This window comes from Haliotis asinina, chromosome 9 (assembly GCF_037392515.1).
Source record: "Haliotis asinina isolate JCU_RB_2024 chromosome 9, JCU_Hal_asi_v2, whole genome shotgun sequence".
Lineage (NCBI taxonomy): Eukaryota > Metazoa > Mollusca > Gastropoda > Lepetellida > Haliotidae > Haliotis > Haliotis asinina.
In genome coordinates, this window is record NC_090288.1 from 9,798,048 (window position 1) to 9,824,780 (window position 26,733).

Here is a 26,733-nt window from a genome sequence, read left to right on the forward strand (position 1 = left end):
CATAAATTTCCATGAACCATTTCTTAAAGTTTAGATATCTGTGGTATTATAAAGAGCCATCAAGTGCCCTTCTTACAAAGATAAAAGTTTAACAAGACCTGAAAAACCTCACTCGATGAATATTTATCGCGCACCTGCTCTGCTCCAAACGATAACTTCCGCTTACATTTCGGGCATTTGTGATGAAAGGCCCAATGCAGTTGTTCCAGCTACTGTAGAAGAGGTATGGCTATAAACCACTAGAAGCAACATGTTTAACATTAAAGCTTACAGTTTATATCTCGCACATATTTCTATGGTTTACCCTTTTGATATGACTATACGCGTATCTTGACTCATAGCAGGCGGTGTAGTTCAGAAATATAGATAGCAGGCGAGGTATATTATCTGCTCCGTTGGATCTTTTCACAAAGTATAGTTGTAGCGGAATATTGTATTATTTTTGTCCCAAGGAAAAACGTCAGGAAACGAGAGGTGAGGAAAGAGGAAAGCGGTGAGGCCTGCACGTTGTAGTATACTACATTGTACATAGTTTTCGTAGATAGTATTTTGTCACGTATTATGAACTAAGTGCTGAGCTGTGAATATGCTCTATGTTAATCACAGACTAGCGTGATAGTATTTTGCCTCAAAGTAATCCGCACAACTTGGAATGTATCGGCAAAAACTCTTAATTTTGTAGAGGGTTAGTAAGTAAATTCTTCTTTGTCATAGATGTTTTGAAAAATTAAGCATCACACAATGATATGAGAGAGAATTTGTTTAGGTATTGTTCATCTCTTACGTACCAAGAATACATGCATATATTGATAAAATTTAATGTACAAAATTACATAAACACGACAATACATGATATGTATTCACACCTGCTTTCTTTCAACATATATCTTTATGTCACAACTAAACAATCAGGACTTGTTTGTATGACTAGACAGTTTCCTGTCATCCCCAAAACCTACCAGGGAAATCAGGTATGATTAATGCTAATTAGTCTCGGCCCAGCGAGTCGGACAATCAGCGAGGGGTTCCAGGTGTGGACTAGTGAAGTGGCTCTCGGACTGAAAGAAATGTAACTGCATATTGGTACACCTTATGATCTGTTTGTATTCCAGTATTCAGATTACATCATTTTATGTTCCTAATATCTGCTAGCACTTCCAATAGTCCACATACTCCTTGGTACCTTGGTACTTGATTGTAAAGATGAGAAAGCCGCAATAATTTGGTGTGCCAAGTGGCTTCAAGAGTTGTATACTCCCTGGGGAGCTGAGATTAATAACACGATGTGCCACTGAGATTTACATTCAATGATCAAGGGGGGAAAAATACCAGTGCCTTGGGCATGCAGTAGTTGTGTGAATATACGTGCACTATGTAAGTATCCTATAATATACCTTTTAGACAAGTGGATGATGTTCCATTTGCCATTTTTCCCATAATTTCTCTTCATCATCTGTTTCCTTCTGCTTCCTTTTGAATGGCATATTGTAATGATGATGTTTGAATTACATAACATGTGATTTTCATAACAAAAGGTTATTAGTTTTTTCTTCATTTGTGCTGCAAGACTGAAATATACATATACATATTCTCAGTGTGATTGTTGCATGCTTGACAAGGTCTCCGTGGCATAGTGGACAGAGTGTCTGCTTACGTTGAGAAGTTGTTTTATACCATACCAGATGACATTAAAAACTAGTATTTGTTATCATGTATGGCATTTAGGATTGGACAGGTCAGAGTCTGTAAACTGTGTCTGAGGAGGGGCATTAGTGTTTAATGGTGGCATGGCATCCGTATTGGTTGATACTCTAAACCAGGCATGTCTACTTAAAGCATGTATCCTCACCCTTCTTTATGTAAGTGCACTGGTTTTTAATGCATATGAAACTATTTTTCACCACAAATAACGTGAGTGGTCTTAGGGTTTCTCTCTCCAAAGTTCACATGCCATTCATGTTGGACTTAGACGATAAATATTATGGTTTCTTCAATTTCAGGGATTTATTGGAATTCAACATAGGCAAATTTAGTTTAAAACCAACGGCGTCAACGCCAGCCGGAGGTTTCAAATGAAATATTCCTGGGCTTCAAATACTCAATAACACCCAGAAATTGGCCAACACATAATGTTTATCGACATTGTAAACAAAAAAGTAAACCAAGGGGTTTTACTGTCTGCACTCCTTTACCTTGAGTACGGGTACAGCGGTGTAGTGTCATCAGCTGGCTGTTTCATTCGGTTCCCATGGTAGTATCTGGAGCTGTTCATTTGTGACGTCATTCTGACTTTGCGTCACAATATGATTTGAATGATGTCACCACTGTGGATGACGCAACAAAACAATTGTTTGCGATGTTTCTACGTGTCAATACGCAGCGAATAGTTTTGCAATTTCCGGGAATCAAATCCCATTTGATCATGTTTTTCAACCAATCAGATTACAGAACACAGTGACTTTTGGTTTACAATTTCTATTTCAGCTTGAAATGAATAAGGTGAATTATTGATGACACCTGAAGCATGGATTCCCTGTCAGAGCTCCAGCTGATCAATGACTATCTAATCCGAAATTGTCAAGAGAAGGTAATCCTCACTGAAGTGAAATATGTCAGATTACCTGAAACCACAGCAGATTATGTGTACATTCCACAGGTACTGGGGTATCCTTCTGTTAAAGACATAAACTCCACTAAACCTCACTGAAGACCTGGGTTCATTTCCCCAGTTAGGTAAAATGGAAGATACCCATTTTCAGTGTGATTCAGTCATGATTTTCAATTAAGCAGTTATTGATACCGATGAAAAGTTTCCTTCCTGTCCTTCCCGAACTAATGATCACCATGAGAACAGTAATCATGCATTCTTAACCTATATATGTATGATATTGTTATTTAATGCCTGTTTGTCCCAGGACAAGTTCATCCGTAGATGTGGGCCAGTACTTCGACATTGTCAGTGTGGCATGGTGACACAGAAGATCCTGGAAGATCTGTCCTGTATTGAGACTAGAATCAATACAGAGGAATACAGGAACCTGTTCTCAAAGACTCTAGTGAGTTGGCATTGACCTTGAGTATATACTTTCACTGTATTTCTCAATGTCAAGTTCTATATGATTTGTGACCATTTTAATACTAACTGTAGTAACCTAATACTTTCTGGCATAAAATATGCAAATAGTGGTCATCAAAGTGCATAAGGTTGAACATTTGACTATTTCGCCAGATTTTGAACATCATCATTTCACAATGGTCCAAATTTTATTGTAAAAAAACGCCATAAATTGACTACTGCTTATAACTCTTTCCATTTGAAGGACAAGGCATCACATCTGAGGGGTCACAACCCTTCAATACAAGACTATTTTTAGCAGCATGACCCTTACATACAGAGACATGATATCACGTCTCCATGGTTACAGTGGTTGACATGGACAATACATGAGGAACAAAACATCAAGATCCAGAAGAACTTATTTTTTTCAAAGTGTCATTATTCACTCTTTTTGAAATTTTCCAGACTAAAAGAGAAAATATCAGGTCGTCTTTAGCCCAGAAACATTGGAAATGTAGGGTTTTTTTAAATCAGACAGCAGTGTGGTAATTGTGACAATTGTTTTCTATCGTGCGATTACACTTTGGTGGAAGAACAACCATAATTTAGTAGATTTAAGCCATCACTTAGGATTATACAGTCATGACATTCAAAGAATGAATGAAGCAAGTGTTACCTGTGGTAACAGTTATAAGAGCAGTTAACAGTCAAAGAACTTTGTTGACAATCAAATGGCAAACGTCTTAACAGCTACTCTCATCATCACAAATGGCAGATAGAACTTGGCTTGCAGTCCCATATGATATTTCACGACTAGCCATTTAACACTGTGTTGTCACTGAAAGTCAAAATCATATAGCGCGTGGTTTTGGCCAGGTGAGGTAATCTAGAAATCTCTTCATAACGCACTGTCACAAGGTACACTAATTGCCTTCAAAGGAAGAGGATACACAGCTAAAAAACTGAAATATGTTTAGTATGAGTAGACTGGTTTTCATTTGCCTCATTTGGAAACATTGCAAAATATCGAACGTAATATCTCATCCATCAAATACAGAGGCTATGGATGGAAAAATCTGGTCGTATGCAAGGGTTGTATATGCCTGGTCGTGATATCATGTCATTAGGATACATGTGCATCTGAAAAAAATTATTGAAAGAGTTAACTGCTTATTACAAAAGATGATCTCTGTTGCACTGTGTGAATCCTGAGTCAGATTGCCATTGATGTACGTAATGAGTAGTGATGGCCATCATTGACATTTAGCTCAGAAGATCAAAGTATAATAATGATAACAGCTTGAACTGGGAAATATTTGAATGATTTAATGCTGACATCTTTTGGAGATTTGGGCTATGTTCTGTCCTCAGAGGATGTTGAGATAAATCTTTGATATGCCTACTTATTAATTTTATGTTTCAGGCCTGTCAAGACTTCTCAATAGATCCACCTCTTGAACCAGATCCACCACTGGACCCAGCTGATGGACCTGTTGTATCAGAGGAAGTCCAATACGTATCTCAGGGGACCACAGAGGACACTCAAGTTGATATCATCGTCCATGACCTTCCCTCTACACCACAGGCAGGTGGAGACTACTCTTTCAGTATAAGCGGTGACATGACCCTCACAACCAATGAACCAACTGTGAGAAAAATTGCCCTGCCACCGTATCCTGGAACAACACAACATGCACTGTCTGACAACCAGGATGTGGCATCTGCTGAAACATCGTCAGCACTGGAAGCTCTACAGGCCATTGCTGGCGTTGCCGGGGAAACAGGTTCCCTGGTGGTATACGAGCAGTTGGTAGATGAGGAGCAGGTGATCGTGGTGACCACGGACCAGATGCTGCACTTGTCTGAGATTCAGCAAGAGGCAAATGAGATCACTGTGTTGGCTGAAACTGCGAGTCAACAACCACCCATTGGTGACAGTAATACAGGTAAAGATGTTCTCAACAGTCTTAATAAGATCTGACCCGCGAAGGTCCAGATTAGAATATTGACCTTCAGTAACCCACGCTTGTTGTAAGAGGCAAAAAGCTGGATCATGTGGTCAGGCTCGCTGACTTGGTTGACACGTCATCAGTTCCCAGTTGCGCAGATCGATGCTCATGCAGCTGATTTTCTGGTCCAGATTCAACCATTTACAGACCATCACCATATGGCTGGAATATTGCTGAGTGTGCCGTAAGACTAAACTCACTCACTTACCAAGATGTTTTTTATAGTTACTTAGGGAGTGCTGCAGTGGCCTGGTGGAGAGAGCATCTCCAGTAGAGTAAAGGGTCAGTAGTCCAAACTGACTGGCCATATGAAACCAATATATGTTTAAGATGGTAATTGTTGCTTCCCTGCTTATTACTATGCTTTAAGGAATTTATAAGAATGAAGCTGGAATGAAGATAAAAATAGTGTAACCAAACTGATATCCAGTTCATAAACTGCCCTGCAGATTTGGTTGAATTTGTAACATTTGCAAGACGTGTAACAATAACTGGGAGTTGACAGAAATTTTCCAAATTTTTTTCATGTTTTGATATAAACTACACCAGTAAACATTTGCAATATTGCTCTTGATTACTGATCAGGTGGTCTTCACCGGTCATATGTTATAAAGCAAATGTAAGTAGTATGATTTGAAATGGTGGGAGAAATAACAGGGACATGCCATAATATCCATAACAGCCACTGTGATACTATGATTGAACCAAAACATTCCAGACTAGTTTGGGCAAAAACAAAAACATGTTCCTTGTGGTATCTGTTTGGAAATGTAAAAGAAGGTTTTTGATTCAGTGTGAATGCACCTTATAGGACAAACTCTCAAATAAGGATGTGTATGCTCTATCTTGTAAACCAGCTATGTTGTCAAGTATGATGGTAGCTGATAGTTTTTTCAGATTTGAAATAAATCTCTGTTTCATGTTTACAGATGCTGAGAAATATTTGACTGAAATGAAAAAGGATTTTGTCTCCAAAGAGGAAGAAAAAGAATTATTAGAGAAAATCGCAGTAACACCAACACAAGGCAAGACTACTGTTATTTCTGATAAGGTGTACCAGTGCAATTTGTGTGAGAAATCCTACAACAAGATTCAGAGCTACAAGGAGCATTGCCTGAAGCATGACAAATCGAGACAGGAGAGATGTAAGTGTGACATCTGTGGCAAAGGATTCTCTAAGCCATTTCTGCTCAAGACTCACATGGAAACCCATAACTGCCTCAAGCCAGAGAAGTGCGGAACATGTGGCAAAAGATTTGCCCAAAGGAGTTCCCTCACACGACACATGAAAATACACACGAAGGAAAAGCCATATTCGTGTGTTGTGTGTGACAAGAAGTTTAACCAGTTTATTCATGCTAAACGACACATGGCATTGCACTCTGCGAACAGACAGAAGTGCCATTTATGCCCTCGGACATTTCCCCATAAAAAATTGCTTGATAAACACTTAGAAATTCATGAAAATTTGGCTGCACAGCAAAAGGTGCCTTTAGGTCCAAGTAATGTACCCATTGGTAGCAAAGGAATCATAAAAAAAAATCCAGATAAACGGAAATTCTCTTGTAGGTACTGTATGGACAAGTTTGATTTGAAAGCAGACCTGAAGGTTCATTATGAATCTCATGCACAGGACAGGCCATTTAAATGTGATGAATGTGGGTTTAGATGCGTGTCTGAGCGAGGGCTGACATTCCATAAAACCTCACATACAAACAGTGCAAGCAACATGTGCGAGATTTGTGGTCGGACATTTAAGTATAGAGCCGGCTTGACAAATCATCTCCGAGAACATGCTGGTACAAAACCTTTCTTGTGTGTGCAATGTGGGGAAGGTTTTGTGTTTCAGCGTTTCCTCACACGTCACTGTAAGATCAAGCATAATATGGTATATCAACACAGCTGTAAGACATGTGGTCATCAGTTTAAATCATTCAAAGCATTAAAGTATCACCGTGCAACAACTCACAGGAGAGAGCCCAGTGTGTTTACCTGCAGGAAGTGTGGAGAAAAGATTAAGGGCATGGCTAGTCTCATCAGTCATCGGAGGAAGCACCTTGAAGGTGAGGAACTGCCACAAATAAATACTTTGTGTTTGTTGTTTAATGGTATAAACCTAAGTTCACTCACTCACTTAAGTCGCTTTGTAAGACTAGTGCAGGTTGATAAGTCTGAATCCTTAGCTGAGACAGTGATCGTAAACCATGCTCAGGCCCCCTCTAAGTAACTTAGGGGGGCCTGAGGCTATCATAAACCATTTGATTGTGTGTGAGCCTGTGACAGTTTATCTCTCTATCCTGCTTTGTTGTCATTAGCTCAGTTTGTAGCAGTTGTAATTTGGACTAATAGTGACAGGTATATCATAAACAAGCTAAGGTTATTTGTATTTCACGCTGTATTCTATTCATGAACTTAGCAGATAAACATTAGTCCAAATCTAGCAACATCTATATTGTAGGAATCCAATGGTATGTGAAAATTCAGACATTTTGAGGAGTATTGCTGTATGTTGTTGCTATTTGGGCTAGAACACATTCTTTCAATCCCATGCACATGTTGCATTACAGATGTATTTGCAGAATTGCTTGCTGGATAAGTTCTGTTAGTGTTTAAAGTATCCTAAGAGCCAGTGGAATTAAAAACTTTTGGCAAACCAATCATACTCTGCCCTTCCTTCCTTTCCTGTTCCCTTCCTCTCACCAACCTTCACCTCATCTTGTTTCACCTCACATCACCTTTGCCACAAGGGTGCCTTGGCTAACTGTGTAACCTGATCGTGCTTACAGCAGCATCCTCTGAAGGAAGGCAAGCTACAGAGGCTGCTGATGAGACTGCAGAACAAACAGGTGATGTTCCAAGTTATACTATTCTGCTCTAGTGAAGAATATGTGGATCAATCAGTGTTGATCACTGTCAGAGTAGTATATACAATGGGGGTTTTAAAACACTTTCAAGAAAAGTCTCTACAAAGCCTTATTTACTAAATAAGGCTTTGGTTGGGTCCTTAGCTCTTGCTACTATTACCCCTACTACTTAACGTGTGTTGGAGGTAACACTGTGCCGTACGGTACGATCAATAATTCTTCTCTTACAAAACCCCTACCCGGCCCATCCCTCAAGTAGTATAAGTTAGGTTCGTCGGCTTTCATATCCACTTTATCTATGTTGTAAGTTTTGACTGACCATATAGGATCGGTGGCCCGCTTACGGCTATCACCCTCGTGTTCCCCCGGCTGGTATAGATACCTCACTAGGGCCCTATCTGGTATCTGTTTCTCCTTCCCACGCAATGGAGCGGCCGACTCTGCAACTATTGATTTTAGTTTGATAGCGTCTGCCGGTTTCTTACCGGTGAGACGGGTGACTTCATGGTTGATTGCCGACACCACCTTGGGTAACCTCGTGACCCATTCAGTCGATCGTTTTCCAGGGGTGGCCATCTCCCTAGCATACTGATGGCCGAACAAGCGCTCAGCCAAAGTTCTATTAAATCTCTCAACTATGGCTTGGCTGCGATGGGCTCTGGCCGTGCCACGCCTGACCTTTGTATCGTGTTTGGCTAGCAGTTGTGACACGGCACCCATGAACTCCCGTCCGGGGTCAACTTGCAGCTCTGTTGGCCACGTCAGCGGACTGCGTTTGTATATGCGTTCGAATCCTCTGGCTACCTGGGCCGAATCTTTCGTGGTCAAGGGCTCGGCTTCCTTGTAACGACTGGCTACGTCCACTACGGTTAAGGCATACTTGTACCTCTTGTCGTGGGGTAGGAACAGTAGGTCTGCCTGGTGAACGCTATTAGGTATGTTAATACCGAACCTCCTTCTAGGCACGTAGCGTGGTGCCGGCAAATAGATCTGCCACAGGGCTTGTTTTTCAAGCCACGCTTTGGCTTCCTCCGGGGGTACTCGCGCTATTTTAGCTAGCTTATCTACTGCGCTAGCTCCTTTCCAGTACCCACGCGGGCTGTAGTAAATAGCCTCAAATTTTCTCATGTCCATACGCGTATGTGTTTATCCCATCAATAGCTATCCAACGTTTAGTGTCCATAGGCGACAGGGACGTCTTGTTTATAGTCAGTCCGTATATCTTATGTCCATCACTTCTAAGTGTGTTCATTTTATGCCTAAAGGTACGGGTCTTGAACAGGGCTTCCTTGAATCTGGCGTGTTTGATGTGTTGTTTCACCACATACTTCTTAACCCCCTTAGCCTTCCGGATCTCACTATTGTCGGCTTTCAGTATGGAGTACATCTTAGGTCTCAAACCTATGTACTCGGCTATGGGCGTGCCAGCACACTCGTCCTTCATCTTACCTAGGACCTTTTTATTTACCGTACTGTGTATGGTATGGGTCTTAGGGTAGTCGCTGGTGTCGTATAAATCGAGGTGTTTTTTCATGTCCTCGTACACGTCCTCGGTTCGAATCTCCATCAGCAGGGAATCCGTGTCAGTGTACAGCACTTCACACCTGTCACCGTACTGTTTCTTGAGCTCGTTGTAGTAAAAGTCGTACATCAGGTGTTTGGATAAATCGAGGATGCTCATCCCCACGTAAACAGGCCGGTTGAATTTTATGTGGCTTTTCTTCATGTGTAGGGCAACCAGGTTGTCTGTGAATATCTTACTACGGTTGAATGCCGGACTGGCTATCAATCTCCTGAGCTTGTCTTCCTCACTCGACCGAACCAGCTTCACGGTCACACGTTTCCTCAGGTTCTCCATAGTCTTACCAAACACCGAGTTGTTCATGAGCTTGTAGAGATTTTTCTCAAAATCACTGGTGGCTTTTTTTCGTAGGTCTGTGTTCATTCTGATGTAGGGCTCCATCCATGGGCTCTGGTCGAACATGAGCACCCTGTGTATTTTGGTCAGCCTCATACCCAACGACAGGTACAGCTGTAGGTTGCGATAGTGAACGATGTACTTGGTCTTATTCATTAAGTTAGGAACGAGTTTTTCAACGTCTGTCACACGCCCACCTAACAAGTTATGTTGGTACTCAGACATCCAGTCTGGGTTAACCCTCATACGTTCGGGGGCCAGGGGGTAGCTGTTGTGCGATGTGTGTAATTCCTTGGTATACTCTAAGTCAACCTCGAGGATATAACCTTTGTTCGAATCTGGTGCAACCCCCATAACATCAACGTGGGGTACCCATTCGAATCCCCCTGTAGGTAGATACTGGCTCATGGCCCAGCCGTACAGGTTGTTTGCGTCGAGGTAGAGAATGTGATTGGTTGGCTTGTTAGGATCGTAACCTTTCACGTATTGATTATTTGCTTTTGCGTATCGTTTGGATGCCATGGAAATCCCACCTCGCAAGCCTTTCTCAATGAATAGGTGCATGTCGTAATCTGTGAGCAATTCCAAATTAACTCCGGTCTTTTTAAGCAAGGCGTCCCACGACAGACCTGGGCTGGTGTAATACCATGCGGGGTCGAGTTTATACTGCTTGAAACACGTTCGCCTAAACGTCTCAAACACGTCGGCTAACAGCAGTACATCTGTCCTCAAGTACAGGTCGTGATAATCACCCAGGTTCTTACAACCCAGTTTATTCCATACGTTAGTCGCGTGCGAGTAATCATCTCGTGAGACGGACGCCTCATTCAGCTTGCTATAAAAGCAGTCAATAGGGGGTAGTCTGGTCTCGGTGAACTTGACCCAACTATCCATGTACTCATAGGGGTACACACCCTTCCTCATAAGCAGGGGTCTAGTCTCGGCGTCTGTGTATCGATCGGTGATAGGGAAGGTATTGTTGGCCTTGACCAGACTGTCGAGTGACGACAGGAGGAACTGAAACGAGTCAATGAACCTAAGTCCGTTTAAGCTGAAGGAGATGTATCTCTCCATGTTGTTGGGGATGCACGTTATATTACCATCAATTTTCGCGATGGCCTGCATGATCAAGTGTGAGTCGTACCCTCTCAAGTTGTGAAAGACAACGGGGATGTTTATTGTCTTAGGGTTGATTTTAAGCTTGAGGTTGCACGCGCTGTGAGCGGCGCCTCTATACTTACCAGTTATGTGGCAGTGATCTCTCACCGAATCACCGTTAAGTGGTGAGTCACACACGTGACAGTTAGTGCTACTAGCGTGAGCTAGCCTGTCGACTCAGGTCATACGTATGGGAGCGATTCTATACAATGTATTCCTAATAATTTTTTCTTCCTCCTGCAAACATTTTAGAAACCTTTCAGCCGCGTCAGGGCCCCTATACACTACCGGAGCTTTCGTTTCCCCGTCACAACGGACGACAATGTATCCAAACCCACAGGCTTTATGCTCTTGTGTTTTGTGGGTGATGGGAGCCTCGCCGGCGGCACCACTGGGGGAATCCCCCACCACCAAGGCTTCGAAGTCGGCGTATATAATATAAGGCACAGACATTTGGTTCTTGTGGTTACCGAATTTTAGGATATTATCACCTTCCTTAGGCATGTCGACTCGTATGGCCGTCTGCCCCACACCTTGGCAATCCTCCCGGTGGGATTCTAATAAATCAGCTCGTGTGAAGCCATGTAGGCATCGTTCACAGAAGTGGGTCTTTTCTCTGTGTGCCGATTGGTCATACAACAGCCTGCTAAAGTGTTTTATCCATGTGTAGTGATACTTGTCACCTCGCTGGATCATGAATATATTGATAACGCAAGCGGGGGGTACCCCCACGGGTTCACCCAATCTGTGTACTATTGTTGTGTTACCTTCGTGTCCAAAGACATTTATAGCCAGATTATTCTGTTTTGCTACTTTAGTGATCTGGGATATGGGGGTGGGTTCATCTATACCATCCCAGTTGAGCCCATCATCCTGAGGATAATTAGAAGGCCTGTTCGGATTAGTGTCAGCTGGAAATAAGGCTGACCTGATAGCTAACCTCAGGCAATCGTTTCCTCTATTCTTAACGTTTACTATGGCATGTTTGTTCCTATAGTAGGGGGGCAAGGCTAGGTATGACCCGCCTCTGAATGGCACGTAGTTAGCTATGTCTAGATAGACATTATCGATTTTATCTACAGCCCACCCGGACCCCAAGTGTGTGTAGCGTTCTAGGTATTCTCGTATCTGCTGAAAACTGGTATCGATTGATGCGTCAATGGTCTCTGTATGTGTGACAACCTCTTGTTTACTTCGGAAGTAAGGCTGAACATACTCAGTGGCCCCTGTGGGGCCCCCAACCTGCTTATCGAGCGACATTTTCACTGTGATCTGAAACTTGATACTTCCTAGGTTATTTAGTTCCTGGTTGACCTTATCAGCTATCAGAGGTTTGATATCTGTAATGTCTATGTTTCTATCAACGTGCATGCTCCAACCTCTCAAATAGTTGCCTACAGCGCGCTCAGTGCGCACGAACTGTAGGTCAATAGCTCTATTCTGGCGTAATAATTCTAAAAGTTGGGGTTTCCTCATACGGGAATACCCGCCTAAACCCAAATCGTGTGCCTCGGCTTTCAGTTGTTTTACAGTGGGAGGTTTTGCTACGGGGTATGTGATAACAATGCGGTTAACCCGGCTCTCCCCAGGTTTGAATAACCCGTGTATCCAAGCTGTTTTGCTTGAGCTTTTAATTGTTTTACCGTAGGAGGGGCTTCTAAACCTAGTAATCTCAACAATGCTGACTTCCGCATTCGAGAATACCCGATCACACCTCTCTGTTTTGCGACCCGCTTAAGCTCGCGTACAGTAGTCATAGTGTTTACACCTAAGAGAACCAATGTCTAATTGGTTCACAGTAAAGGGAGGTAACCTTGATAAAAAATATGTGGCTGTTTCACGCACTGTTGGATATAGTGTTCCTTGTGCATGAGTAAAACATTTATTTGGAGTCTATCTTGAGCAGTCGCCTACGTTCTTTTATGTAGCCCTTTTTATTCTCGTAGATGAGTTGATGTCTGACTATGTTCGCTCCGTGAGCTTTACATAGACAGTAGTGCCCTTTAACCCCGATACCACACACAGAACACGTGTAGTTAGGACTTCCCATATGGAAACAACAGAACCCCTGATTCCTGCATTTCCTACCACAGGCCTCGGTCTTCCCCATAAGTATGTATTCGCATCGGTATGGAGCGGGTCTCATGTTTACTTATATGGGTATTTTAATTTAATTGCTTCGCAACCAACGCAGTAGCTGCTATACCCAACACTATGAAGCCCAGTTCACGATTCATTTGTCCCTTGGATGGTGTGTAGTACTGAGCGAGTGTGGGTTTATTGAGCGGTTTCAATCGTTTACCAGTTATTAGGTAGTATTCTTTCATTGCTTCATCGACATCGTTGAATGTTTGAACGGCATGGTTTTCACGCTGGAGTTGTTCGTTAATAAAATCTCTCATCTGGAGGCGTTTTTTAGCGTACTCGGCCTGTGCCTTTTGTAATTTCTCAGTAGCGAGATCGTGCCGCTTCCTTTCTTCCTGTATTTCAGCCGCGTGGTCATCTCGTAGTTTCAAGAAGAGGAAATTACTCCCGGAAAATGCCAGGGCATTCACTAACGCCCCACCGACCATCATAGCTATCGTGGCCATCCTATATTTATTTCATTATATTTTCAGGTATTATCCCTTGTTTTACTAGGATGTCTTTTGTGGGCATCGCCATACCAAGGTTCATTATGAGCATACCCATATCCTGCAGGTTGAAATCTAGCTTGATAGTTGGTTGTTTAAGCACCATTTTAGTCAACCGAGCGTACCCTACGGCTAGACTGGCGACCACTGTGGCGTGGTATGCGTCGTTGACGAACGTTTTCCCCTCAGACATTATGTATATATAAAAATATTTAAATTATAACATGATATGCGGGTCGACAGTGGGGGGTACCACCTCACTGTTGGGGGGTACCACCTCACTGTGGGAGGGTACTCCCACGTATAACCACGAGATAGCCAAGGCAGCAGTTACGCCTACAGCCAACAACAGTCGGGGGTTGATAATTTTATGTTGGTTACAGCACCGTTTTTTACCGGCAGCTACTCTCTTAGGATTCTTCTGCCTGGTTACTGTTGGGAGTTCCTGTGAAGGGGTCTCCTCCAGTGGAGTTTCCCTCACTACCCCCACTGGGGTCTCCTGTGCAGCATCCATCTATACTATTATTATTATTTTTTCTCTCAAATTGACAATGCTTTGCCGTGATAATCGCCGCCGTCACTGGAGCCAACAACATGCCATATTTGTGGTACAGCTCGCAGCTGATAGAGCTCACGGCGTGTTCGATAAAAGGGTCTTTCTCGAGGTCCTCCCACAGGTAAAGTCGGCGCTCTGGTGGAATGGGAAGGAAGTATGACACAATACCGGTGTATATCTGGGTCATAGCCGATCCTATTGTCTTTGTCATTTCTGCTCCGAGCCGGGACTCGTATCTAGCGCACAGCTTATCGATTTCTTCGGCTGACATTTTGTGAATTTTATCCGGAGTGTAGTCTCCAAAGTAATGTTTGGCTTTGCCGCCAACAGCCAACGCCACCAGTTTCTCTCGCTTGGGGGAATCCCCCACACCCCCCAGGTACCAACAATTGTTCAAGCAATTCCTCACACTCCATCTTATAATATAACAAGTAAGATTTAGTTTTAACTATATAATACCCGATGCAGACAAAACACAGAGAAATGAAGGTTAAGTTGCACACGACAAACACTTCAAATATCATAGCTATACTTAGCATTTGCTTAGCTTTGCTAAGCTTTGCTTAGCTTTAGCACACCCTATATGCTACTGGTTGGTCGGTCTTGAGCACGAGCTTAGCATGTTTAGTTTCAGCGAACTGTTTCTTCACCCGTTCCCGTTCTAATTTACTCATCACATCGTTCTCTCTCAAACACTCCTCGAACGAATCCCTGTCCTTGCAGTGAAATAAGGCCACCCATCGCGTCTGCTCCCTGAGGTCTTTCAACACCGAGTTGAACTTCTGCGTTAGCACCCAGACGCTGTGATTTGCATGCCGGCCGGAGAAGGCCAGGTACGATAGCATGTCTCTCTTTTTTGTTATCTCGCGATTAGCGCTGCAGTCGTCCAGTATAAACAGCGTCGGTTCCCCTTTAAATTTCTCGTGAAGAGCTTTCAACCAGTCCTGCAGGCGTGTTCCAGGGTCGATTTTGTGTACGTCCGGGTCCGTCATCACCCAAGGTCGCGCGTACGTTTTATTCATGCTCAGAGTAGGGCACATGATAACGATGTTATCGAACACATCCTTGTAGTAACCCTCCAACATATCCAACACAAAAACGGTCTTCCCACAGCCAGTCTGCCCGCACACTATGGCGCAGTGTGGGTCAGTGGGCAGTGTGGGGTACCCCCCATCAGTAGATGGCTTGCACGAATCTCCCATTGTCTATATTAAGTTGCGCGTCCATAATAACGTACAGATATAATTTCAACTTACCAGCGGGTTGAGCCTTCTTAGTAATCTGGATGGTTATCCCTTCGCTGCCGTTATCTATACGGCGCCCGCTACCATGCAGTTTATCATCATCCGTGGATCGCATGTCCAACCATAGGGCGTACTTGGTGGTCAGGTATTCACCGATCTGCACGGAGCCGAGGTCCAGGTCCTTTCTTATATAATGTGGGGTCCCCACTGGTAGCTTTTTTATCTCATCCCACTGCTGGTGTGGTCTCATACCATGACTGAACAGCTGGTTGGGCACGCCCTCGATGGTCACTTCCACCTTTTCAATCTCGGGGTTGAAAAACTTCTCGCTGTCCCTCCGGAATGGCTCGTAATCCTCCACGGGGACGACCAGGATACCTTTCATCGATCGCGCCGGCACGTTCAGGTTGATATTCCACACAGTGTCGCTCTTATCTCGCACGACTGATCTATGCCTCAGTACGCGATCGTACAGGATAGCCATCTTCCCAGAGTACTGGCTTCGAACCTGCCTGGCCAGCTCCGGGCTAGTGACCATGTCGAACTCCAGAGAGATGTTGTCTATGGCATAACTGGCCTCATCACCGTTCGGCGTACGCACTACTTTGCTATAGTCGTTAAACGTGAGCTCGTATTCGAGCCTATCACCCAGCGCGGCCTGGTAAAACGGCGCGTGTCCCGTGAGCAACTCGAAGTCGAGCGGCACGCAGAATCGATTCCCGTATGCTCGAGCGATGGCCTTTTCACCGTCCGATAGCTTGTCTAGCTGGTCTGGCGTGAAGGCATACCCTATACGCGACCGGGTTGATTTGCTGATACCCTGGTACACATCACTGACTCGTTCTCCCTCGCTTTTCCAGAGATCCCCGTAGCAGTGAAACACGTCGCTGTCGTCGATGCTCAGCACCTCGTTACTGCTGATCTTGACGGTCGTTTTCTTGATGATAGCTCGACCCACGTTCCGCACTAGCTCGCGTTTGTCGTTGTCGGAGGTCAACGTGATATTGAACGCCAGTCGAACAGTGCCTGGTACAATGAGGTCATTCTCACCAAGGTTTGGAAATCTAACCAGCAGAGTTTGATTCTGGTCTATCTTGCTGGGATTGTTGGTGATGGTCACCGACTGGCGCACGGCTCTGGCTCCTAATGGCTCTCTCAATCTTCTGAAAGGATCTAATTTTCTGCCGTACATTGTCATATAAAGGAAATATATTTTTAATACTAATGGATGAAGACATACCTATGGATGATATGTGGGACGATAGTGCCCAGGCATTCGATGATGACCAGGAGACCTCATTCTCGCACGGTGACGCACTCATGGAGGGCGCCGTCGACGATTATTACAACGCAGTTGAAAATAAATCCAAACTCAAGCCGTTGGGAAGGGAATATTCCAGGTTTACCCTCGATAGCAATGGCACGCTGCATTTGAAGGCTCACCCGGAGATCGATCTCGTGAATAAACGCACGATAGAACCGCTTGCCTTATCAACATTGGGCAGTAAACATGGGAGTAACTTTGTCCGCGATGAACTAGGCTTCATAGATTACGGTGGCGTGCGACCTAAGCAGTATCCTCCGAAGGTCCGTCAAGGTCTGGAAGACATCAGGGACGCCACATCGGTTCAAAACATGACTTATGATATTGAAAAGGTGTTGGCCGACTACAAGAACAAGCCCTTCCCGGGTTTCGAACTTACCTTTCGGGAACTGAAGGGGTTGGACCTGTTGATGCAAACCATTCGTGGACAGATCGCGAAAAGCACGGCCAAAATGAGTGAGATAGACGACCACATCGCCTATGAAAAGACCAAACTCGGTGAAACTGAGGACGAGTCTATGAAAGCCACCATCGAGGAACGAATACGTAATTTGGAAGATGAAAGGCAGACCTGGTTGGAGACAGCGTCCGGCCACAAAGAAAAGCTTCGATCCCAGGTCAACCGTGTGCGGGAAACCATCAATCAAGTCCTCTACCGAGACACCACGTTAGCAGACAGGATTCGGATATTGTTCCGGGAGCAAGGGATCACCATCGCCAGCATTCTGACTGCATTGGGTTTCATCATATCAACCTTGGTGGTGTCACTGACAGGGGGTACTGTGGGGCCTGCCGGCGGCGGAACCCCAAGTGGCGGTGGTGTTAAAGACTGGATAAAAAAACTCGGGGAAGGCCTAGCTAAACTGGCTGGTAAGGTCGCCGAAGCCCTTCCCGGCATCCTGGGTAGCATCGTCTCGTGGTTGTTGGGCGCTCTGGCTAAAACTGCCACGTGGCTCAGTCAAAACCTGTGGGCAGCCATCGTCGCCGTGGCGGGTCTGGTGTACGTAGCGGCTAAGAAATTTTTAACCAAATAAGTCCCAAAGCTACCCCACCAACCACCAGGGCCGTTTTACTATCAATATGCTGCTGATTGGAGGCCTGAATATGGGTGTGTGTGGGGGGTACCCCCACATGAACTTTAGACTCCGGGGGTGGCGCCACTATACCCGTTTCACGTGGTGGGATGTGTGGGATATAGGGGGTGTTAATATCGGGGTTGATACCCAACTTTTGATCCGCCGTGGCTATGACTATTTTGTTGTTATAACCCACCACTTTTTTTACTCTCAGTTGCATATCACTCGGAGCCATGTACAGCCCCACGCCGAACACGTAATTGACTTTCGATCTGGCGTATTCTAACACGTTTTGGTAGCGTTCGATGGCCCGCGGGAGATCAACTGGAGAATTGATAGCATCATCAACGTTGGCAACGAACTGTTTCTGAGCGTCGTAAGCAGTTCCCTTACCGAGGATGTTGGAACGCGCACCCAACAGCGCCCACACGTACGTTCGAATCGAGTCGTTCAAGCGTATTGTGCCAGCACGAGTGAATTCTTTCGATATTTTTTAGATCATTTTAGTCCAGGCTGTGGCTGCATCAGGATTGGTTTGCTTTATGCAGCTGACATGGATCTTTTCATTCGTTGTGGGGCCTGTAAATGTATGACGGTTTGGGTTGTATGTACCATCTGCAGAACCGGCCCTATATGTTCCGGACCTGTAGAAGTACACGAGAACTATACCGAGACCATGGTTCACACCAGGAAGGCGAAAGTCTTTATTCGTTGGAATCTCAAACTCCCCACAAACACGTTCATAAGCGCGTTTATCATAGGGGTTATTCGTCATACTCCACGCTTTATCTTGGGGAAGAGGAGCACTTATTTCCTTCAATATTCGTCTCGTTTGATAATAAATATGAAACAAAATGACTGCCTTACTCAGTTCGTCTATACCGTAGTCTAGTGTCACACCCGACCCTGTCGTCGCACACCACACAGCAAAGTTGAGTTGGTTCTGCCAAAACTGCATTGGGTTTTGATTCCAGTTTACCACCGCCTGCGCGTTATTAACGGTCACGATATAGTTTTCAAAGATATTAATAAAGGTTGTTTTAAACCCCGTACCATCTGCATTCACCATGATTTTCAAGTGTGCTAAGTCCATATTATAATATATAAATTATATATTATAATATGTACATAACACTTCCAGGAATAACGAGCGGTGAGGCCGTTCAGCTGACGCACGCGATCGATAACACGTCAGGCCAACTCGAAGTCGCACTCTGCGATATCACCTACCTACCGCAATGGACTAACATCAACGCCAGCAACAATAAGCTGTTCGTCAGTGGGGCTCGCAGTCAGATAACTGACGGCTACTACAGCGTGTGCTCTCTAAACGACGAGGTCTTCAAACCCCTGGGAGCCGAACTCAAGATGAACGACTCAAACGGCACAGTGGTGTTAATCAACAACGGAAGAACCTCCTTGAGGCTCGGCCGACCATTAGCGAGGATACTCGGTATGTCTCCTGACGAGATAAAACCAACAACAACCGTCACAGGCACGAAGTTACCCGACCTAGTACCGTACCGAGAGCTGTACATTCATCTCGGTCAGGTGAGCACAACGTACAACATTCAAGGAGGTCACCCTTCCACTATACTGAGAGCAGTGCCGGTGAAAACTGAGAAATACAACGACGGTAGAACCGAGTCGTTTTCACCACGGCAGTATAAGAGATTAACCCAGGGCAACATACCTGAGCTGATAATATCGGTGTTAGATATAAATCATAATCCTGTAAATATAGGATACCTCAGCTTAACGCTTCACGTAAAATGACCAGCGCACAAGGGCCCGGAGTGAAAAAATGTGTCAATATCGGGATCTCCGACCTCGGAGACACGCGCGGTTTCGACGCTCCCGGAGTAGATGGTAAATCGTACGCCTTGCAACTGAAAAACAACATTTACAAACGCGTTGAAGTCACCTCCGGTGGAACCCTAAGTGATATAGTAGATACCACAAGAGCAACAGTCAACACTAAGTACGCCCTTGTCAACACCGGTAATAACTGGATAATATACCCATCGTTCGGGGGTAAACTGTTCAACTTAGACGATGTTGAGAGCACTACCGTCGCCCGAAACAAGCCATATATGCTCGTCTTCACCGAAGATGACAAGTGGGTGTTGTTACCCGATAACGACTGGTTTCTCAATATTAGGCTCGGCTCCCCCTACGTGTTCACGGATAACAAAGACAACCACCTAAACAAAGTCGTGAACAATGGAACCCTGCTCGTGGCTTACGTCCCAACTCAGAGACGTAGCATAGTCGTCAGCCCACTCGACACTATGGCAGCCCACATGCTATCGAGTAAACCGGCCATACAAAACGTGACATTGCAGTTGGTGTCTGAATTCGAAGGCGTGGTCAGTATACTAGAGAGTCTACCGGCAAACTCAACACTGATCATCAAAGTCTACCTAGGGGAACCATCGGGGAATGATGTCGAGATCGTGAAGGGGATCAAACTCGGGTGGGGGAAACGACACCAGTATCAAGTTTGCAACGTTTACGTGCGGGTGGGTGTCGGCTCCAACACCAGTCTGCAGGGGGTCAACGTGATCGTGGAAAACAAGATATCACTAACCAAGATCTTCCTACCTGACAACATACACTTCATGGGTATGAAGTTCACCCCTGAATTATTATCAGAAAACCAGTTGGAAATTATATCGTAATAGTATAATAATGACCAGTCATCGTCCCAACACTACGCTTAACGACCTAGGAGATACGGAGGGATTCGATCAGCCTGGTGAGGAAGACACCTTATATATCCTGCACTTCAAAGACAACGTGTACAGACTGGTGTCGTTATCAGATTTAAAAGAGCCCAAATGGCTGATCAACTTAACACTCGCCTCACCTTATATCACAATAGACGCAGATACGGGGTATATCTCTAAGATTAGGAACAACGGTATCTGGGCCGGGGATTTCATTCCGGAGAGGGTACCCATTGCAACTACTGATACCGAAAAAAATAGGTTAAAGACTGTAGTAAAAAATAAATTAACATTTATCAATTATTCTTTTAACATAAGTCTTGATATATTCTCCCCTTTCACACTCATCATAGAAGTCTTCTTTCATTCAGACAATGAAAACACCTCAAGAGTACACCAAATTTTACCCGGGGTGTCAATACACTGGTTTGACGAACACCAAGGCCAATATTGTCGTATTGTTATACAACGGGATACCCACGGGGGTTCTATAAACCGCTTAATAAACCTCAGTGGGGTTTTTATTACAACAGGAAAGTCTATTAGCCTCTCACCTATTACCCTGACTGCTAGTATAGAACTTGTAGACTTAAAATTAATTTATAGAGTATTAACTGAAACCCAATTAAAATATCTTTCAAAATATATATTATAGGATGGGTCTGTACCCAGTCGTAGAGGAAGTAGCGAAGACGCTGGAAACCGTAGATGGGTTCCGCTTGAGGCAGTTATGTGATGTGAAACGTCAACTAGAACAAGACCGTGACACGCGGAAAGCACTATGTAAGAAGTACCATAGAGCTTTCAATATCGTGGACGGGGCTGACACTACCCTTATGGCAACCAGCATGGGACTAGGGGCGGCAGGTGTTGGGTTGTTAGCTACCATCGTGGCTGCACCTATAGTGCTAGGTATTGAAATAACGGCTGGGATGGCAGGGGTGTTAGGGTTGGCGCTTAAGTTAGTATCACGCAGACTGCATCGTAAGGCATTGAAACACGACGAGATCAGGGTTCTGGCCGAAGCAAAGCTCAACACAGTAAGTGGGCGTATTTCCACGGCACTCTCTGATAGTAAGATCTCAGAAGAGGAGTTTCGTTCAATCCTCTCTGAACTCACAAAATATAACGGAATGAAACAAGATATTCGGTCCAAATCTCGTAAGTCTGCTATCAGTGAGGACGAGAAAAAAAAGTACATAGAACAGGGGATACAAAAAGCCCAACAAGCCTTTATTATGAACACCAAAGAGATCATAGGCGGTTCACGTTAAACTGTTTCATTGATATAAACGTGACATAGGCACAGTGTTACCTCCAACACACGTTAAGTAGTAGGGGTAATAGTAGCAAGAGCTAAGGACCCAACCAAAGCCTTATTTAGTAAATAAGGCTTTGTAGAGACTTTTCTTGAAAGTGTTTTAAAACCCCCATTGTATATACTACTGTCAGCTTGATCTGTCAAAGGCTCAGTCAGCATATCAGTCTGTGTATCGGTCATTATGCGCTTGACCTTTCTACCATTGTATGGCCAGTCTCTTTCATATGTCTTATCCTCATCTTCAGACACAGAGAACAGAGATGTCGAAGGGGAAGCAGATGGGGATATCCAACATTTGCTGAAGAGATTCACAAGTAAGCAGCCCATCACCTACATGATGTACTGAGATTAGTGTCTTAAATTGTGGTGCTTTTTGCTTAACCACAAAGTTTTCAACTTTGGTTTATGACAAGGACACCCTGGCATCCAAAATACAATTTTATCACTTCATTCGACTTCCAGCTGTATGTTCCTTAAAGGTCACATGCAACCAAAAAATCAAACATAATTAAAACACATTTATCACTTATTCATGACATGTAATATACATTGCTGCTTTTAAAAAAACAAATAAACAAAATTATAAGCGTACAATCGCGATTCAAAAGTGCAATATTTTGTACTTCGGCTCACTTCTCCCGAAACGAAGCCCTCGGGAGACCGAACCCAGTCATAGCGGGTGGATATGCACTCAAGTCTAATGACGGCTTCCGATTGGCTGTTTCATTTGCTGACATGCTGAGGGTTCATTGTGTGTACAGAAAGATGATCTGTTTGATGGGCATTTTAGAAGTATAGCCAGTCACAAGAAAGTAAGATTCTTTATGGATAACAACTTCTTTTTGTGTACTTGATGCATCGTTTCAGTATAGATTCATATACTGTTGTCAAACAAAATCATATACACTAAAAGAAGTCTTTATCCATGAAGAATGTATATAGAGATGTTGGGTTTGGAAAATACATGTTCTCTGAATTTGCGCTCAATCCATTCAAATATCATGTCAGAAGGGGTGGGAAACTAGTGTGTGGCTGGAATCTGTCCAAGTACAAAGCAGGACTTAAAACTGACAAGAGTTTGCACCAGTTTCCGTCCGATCCAGTCATCCGAAAAAAATGAATGTAGTTTGTTTGCAACCCAGACATAAAAACATGTCATGTGTATCACAGTGCCTAATTACATAATGTGGCAGACACGGGACTCGGGTGCTCGAGTCATAAATCAACTTATTTTCTTTTTGTCGTATAGTCTGATAGGTGCTAAGTTCAAATTGCACGTGGTCAATGATTGAAGCTGTGTATGGCATGTTGTCATTAAGTAGACAGGCAGACAGACATATAGGTGTGAATAACCCAGACACTGAGCTTTGTCTGTGACAGAGACTGCTTACCACAATCAAGAAGTTTTTTTTACGTAACGAGTAGATTATTTACTTGTTTGTGTGCACAACCAAGATTAGACTACTGCTCACGACTTAAGACGCTGGGCATGCATACTGTTTCAAGCTCCACGAACCTATTCACTTTGCATGCGTTATGGACGCAGCGGAGCACAGCTGTTGAAACCAGTTTTCCCCCCCAGCGCTGGGGGGAATTTAGTGAAACGTTTGAACTCCGATTTCGCGGGCTTTTCTTTCATTGCGTTTTTTTTTCAACTTTATAGGTTGAATTGGCATTTTTTATGATTAGTCTCGGTAAGTGCATACCAAAAGGTACCAGAATCTGCAAAGTTGTGTTTTACGTTGCATGTGACCTTTAAGAATTTAATGAGCTTTTGAATTTGAATTTGACCTTGTTTAATGTAAACTGCATAAAATTGCAGAACTTACCCTCTGCAGGACAATTGTCACTATTAGAAAATTGCAGTATAATGGCACAAAGAATATGTGAAGAGTAGTGTCCCTTGGTGTTGACAGGATCAGTAGTGTGTGGATTCAAACCCAATCAAGCCCTGATTATGATGTTGATCATAACTATGTCATTACTGTTTAACATTTGGCCTGCATTATTCTAACATTAGGCAGACACATCATGTTATAACTGTGGCCTGTGGTATAACTCACATATCACGAGTCCTTTGTGCTGGTATTTCAGGGTCAAGAGGGGAGACTACTCCTGGGAAATACCAGAAGATGATCAAGAGTAACACTGCCAATGCTGGAGACACAACAGGTAAATCAACTAGTCAGGTATATTTATAATGAGTTTCATGCAATGAACACTTGTTACACAACCAGCCAAGCTGCTCATCGTATCAGTGTGCCAAACACCTAGAGCCACTGCCATTTTGCTATTTTGAGCCTGCTTGCTTACATGCTCTGTGGATACAGGTAGTTTTATTGTAATCATGAGGGTGTTAATTTCACATTTATTCAGTCAACTTCAAGCAAAATCCATCCAGACAGCAAACCACCAACTCACCCTCATTAAGTCACCCACTCATGAAACTATTCCAAACTTTCTTACTTACTCATCTCCATACAACTCAACCACACAGCACATTCACTCACTCACCCACACAACTCAGTTGATCACTCACTCCCTCAGTCACACAACTCATTGTTCATCCCCATTTTGATTTCCTGGAAATTGTCTGTGAACGTCATTGACAGGTATTACAACAACTATTAACTTTCAGATCATTCAGAAAAACCTGACACAGACACCCCAAGAGTCGAGGACACTTCACCTGTCATGAAGAATGACACCCTTGTCAAAGACATCAGTGGTGATATTGTGTTCAATGCACAAGGAAAACCCCGGAAAGCATGTCCGATCTGCAACAAAATGCTACACCCAACCAGCATCTACAAGCACATCCGGGACCACGACAAACCACAAAATGCCAACATGGCTTTCACAAAGAGCGGCCAGCCACGGAAGCCATGTTCTGTGTGCAATGTACTCATCTCTGAAACAAGTTTATACACACACATGCGGGTTCACAAGAAACATGGTGATATCCCAGAATTCCCTCCTCCGAAGCAGGATGATGGTAAGAAAAGAAAGCCGTGTAAAGTGTGTGGGAAGCTCTGCACGGATTCGTCAATGTCCAAACATATGGTGCTACACATGGCAGAACGACCTTTTAGCTGTGATATCTGTGGAAAGAAATTCACTCAGAAGTTCCATGTTACCCGTCATAAACACTCTCAACATGCTAAGAAGTGACTGGGTCTGATCTTGAAGCGTATTACCTTAAGTATTGAGACACTTGCTTAAGTGAAGGTTCTGATATTTGACGTAAGTACCTACAGACTAGCAAGTGAAATTAACAATTATCATTTTTTTTTAAATATTTTTTTTAAAAAATAATAACAATTATGCATATGTTTTAGCTTAAAGTATAGATATACTTTCTAGCTAAAGTGATGAGATCCTGATGGCTTACCTTGCAAATCAATATCATACTTCTTGGTGACAGTATTAGTGACTGAGAAACACTTCATTATTGGCTTTTGACTTGCTCCAGATGCAAGTCTGATTTAATATGTTTAGTATCATTGTACCAGATTTTCTGAAATTTACACCTTCAAGGTATCGTATAGTAATGCTAACATGAAATGCATAAATATCTGAGCAATAATGGATAATCAAGGGGAAACTACACAGGGCAATATCTAATGTCAAAGCCTCCAGTCTGTCATAGGTGAAAAATAAGAAAAGAAGCTGTTGCGATGTAAGACATTTCAAGAACCTGTAAATATTGTGCGATGTTTGATCATGGGAGCTAACAATGGATTATGCAAAGGTTTTGTCAACTGTGCTTAGCCTTTTTAATTTTACATGAGCTTTTGTTATCCCATTTTTGTCCATCAGCCTCTCTGAAATTGTTCATTAATCTGTGAACGTTTGTGCAGATCTGGGAATTTAGTTCAGTTTTTGTCATCAAAATTGAAATTGATGGCCCGACAGCCATCTTTGATTCTAAGCTGGAGACATCAAGTATTCATTGATATAATTGTTATCTTATAAGTATGAAATGCTCAGAAACAAATTTTTCTGAAGGCTTTTCTTGAACAATGTTCAACAAGAGTGCATTCATTTAGGAAATCTAGTTTCTTGATTTCTATTAGGTCCTTCGTATTTTTGCCCAAAATATTTTTTGAACAGCAACTTTGGTCTGTGGCTGACATTTTAAGCACTTAGTTTTTATCCAGATAAGCTGCTGTTCTGTGGTAGCAGTTATGGTAGCAACTCCAGCATATTGTTAGGTCCACCATAGGTCCACCATATGTCCTCGTGATATCATAGTATGCATGTGTCTAGTGTTCTGTGTTGTGTCAGTTCTTGATGCAGTTTTAGATTTAAATAGCTCAACAGTGCCTTCTTGTGCGAGTCAGTTGGATCAGGCTCCAGTGTTCGGTTATTGAATGAATAATGTGTTTGTTGAATGAATAGCATGGTTGTTTTGAAACTGTTTTTGTTTTTCCTATTTTTTCATCTTGAGCTGTAGCTCAACTTTGGTCTGCCAGAAACCATGGAATGTGGGTTAAATCTTTGATTTCAGCCACTGTTTATATGCAGCATATGTGCACTTGTGGGGCAGCCTAGTTGAGGTTAAAGCCTTTGTTTGTCACAGAAAGATCTGGGTTGATTCTGACATGGACACTGCGTGATGCCCATTTATGTTACTCTACTGCCAAAAATGGAGTCAGACCTTACTCATGAGGTGTGGAAGTCAACAAGCAGAATTGCTCCGGACATTCCTCCTCTATAACTTGACAAGAATTGGTCATCATTGACAACTAGGTTAGGCTTGCCAACATGGTTGCCACATGCCATCATATCGCAAATGCATTGAACAAAATGTGATGTTGATCATTGAATTTTCTTGTCAAGA

The 26,733-nt window shown here is 43.4% G+C and overlaps 1 protein-coding gene across 2 annotated transcripts; it reads left to right on the top strand.

Annotated features, from left to right (window-relative positions):
• The first annotated feature begins 136 nt into the window (after positions 1-136).
• Positions 137-26,307, top strand: LOC137295786 (zinc finger protein 665-like). 2 transcript variants are annotated; one of them, XR_010957603.1, is made up of 10 exons: positions 142-223; positions 2,485-2,587; positions 2,916-3,056; positions 4,482-5,004; positions 5,997-7,130; positions 7,854-7,913; positions 22,136-22,204; positions 23,985-24,062; positions 24,529-25,914; positions 25,967-26,307. XR_010957603.1 is itself a non-coding variant. In XM_067827329.1 (9 exons), exons 2-9 carry the CDS (start codon positions 2,525-2,527, stop codon positions 25,059-25,061), a joined length of 2,601 nt encoding a protein of 866 aa, XP_067683430.1. In that variant the 5' UTR covers positions 137-223; positions 2,485-2,524; the 3' UTR covers positions 25,062-26,307. The 2 variants fall into 2 exon arrangements, 1 of the variants encoding a protein (XP_067683430.1); XM_067827329.1 differs by having other exon boundaries at positions 137-223; positions 24,529-26,307.
• Positions 26,308-26,733: the final 426 nt, after the last annotated feature.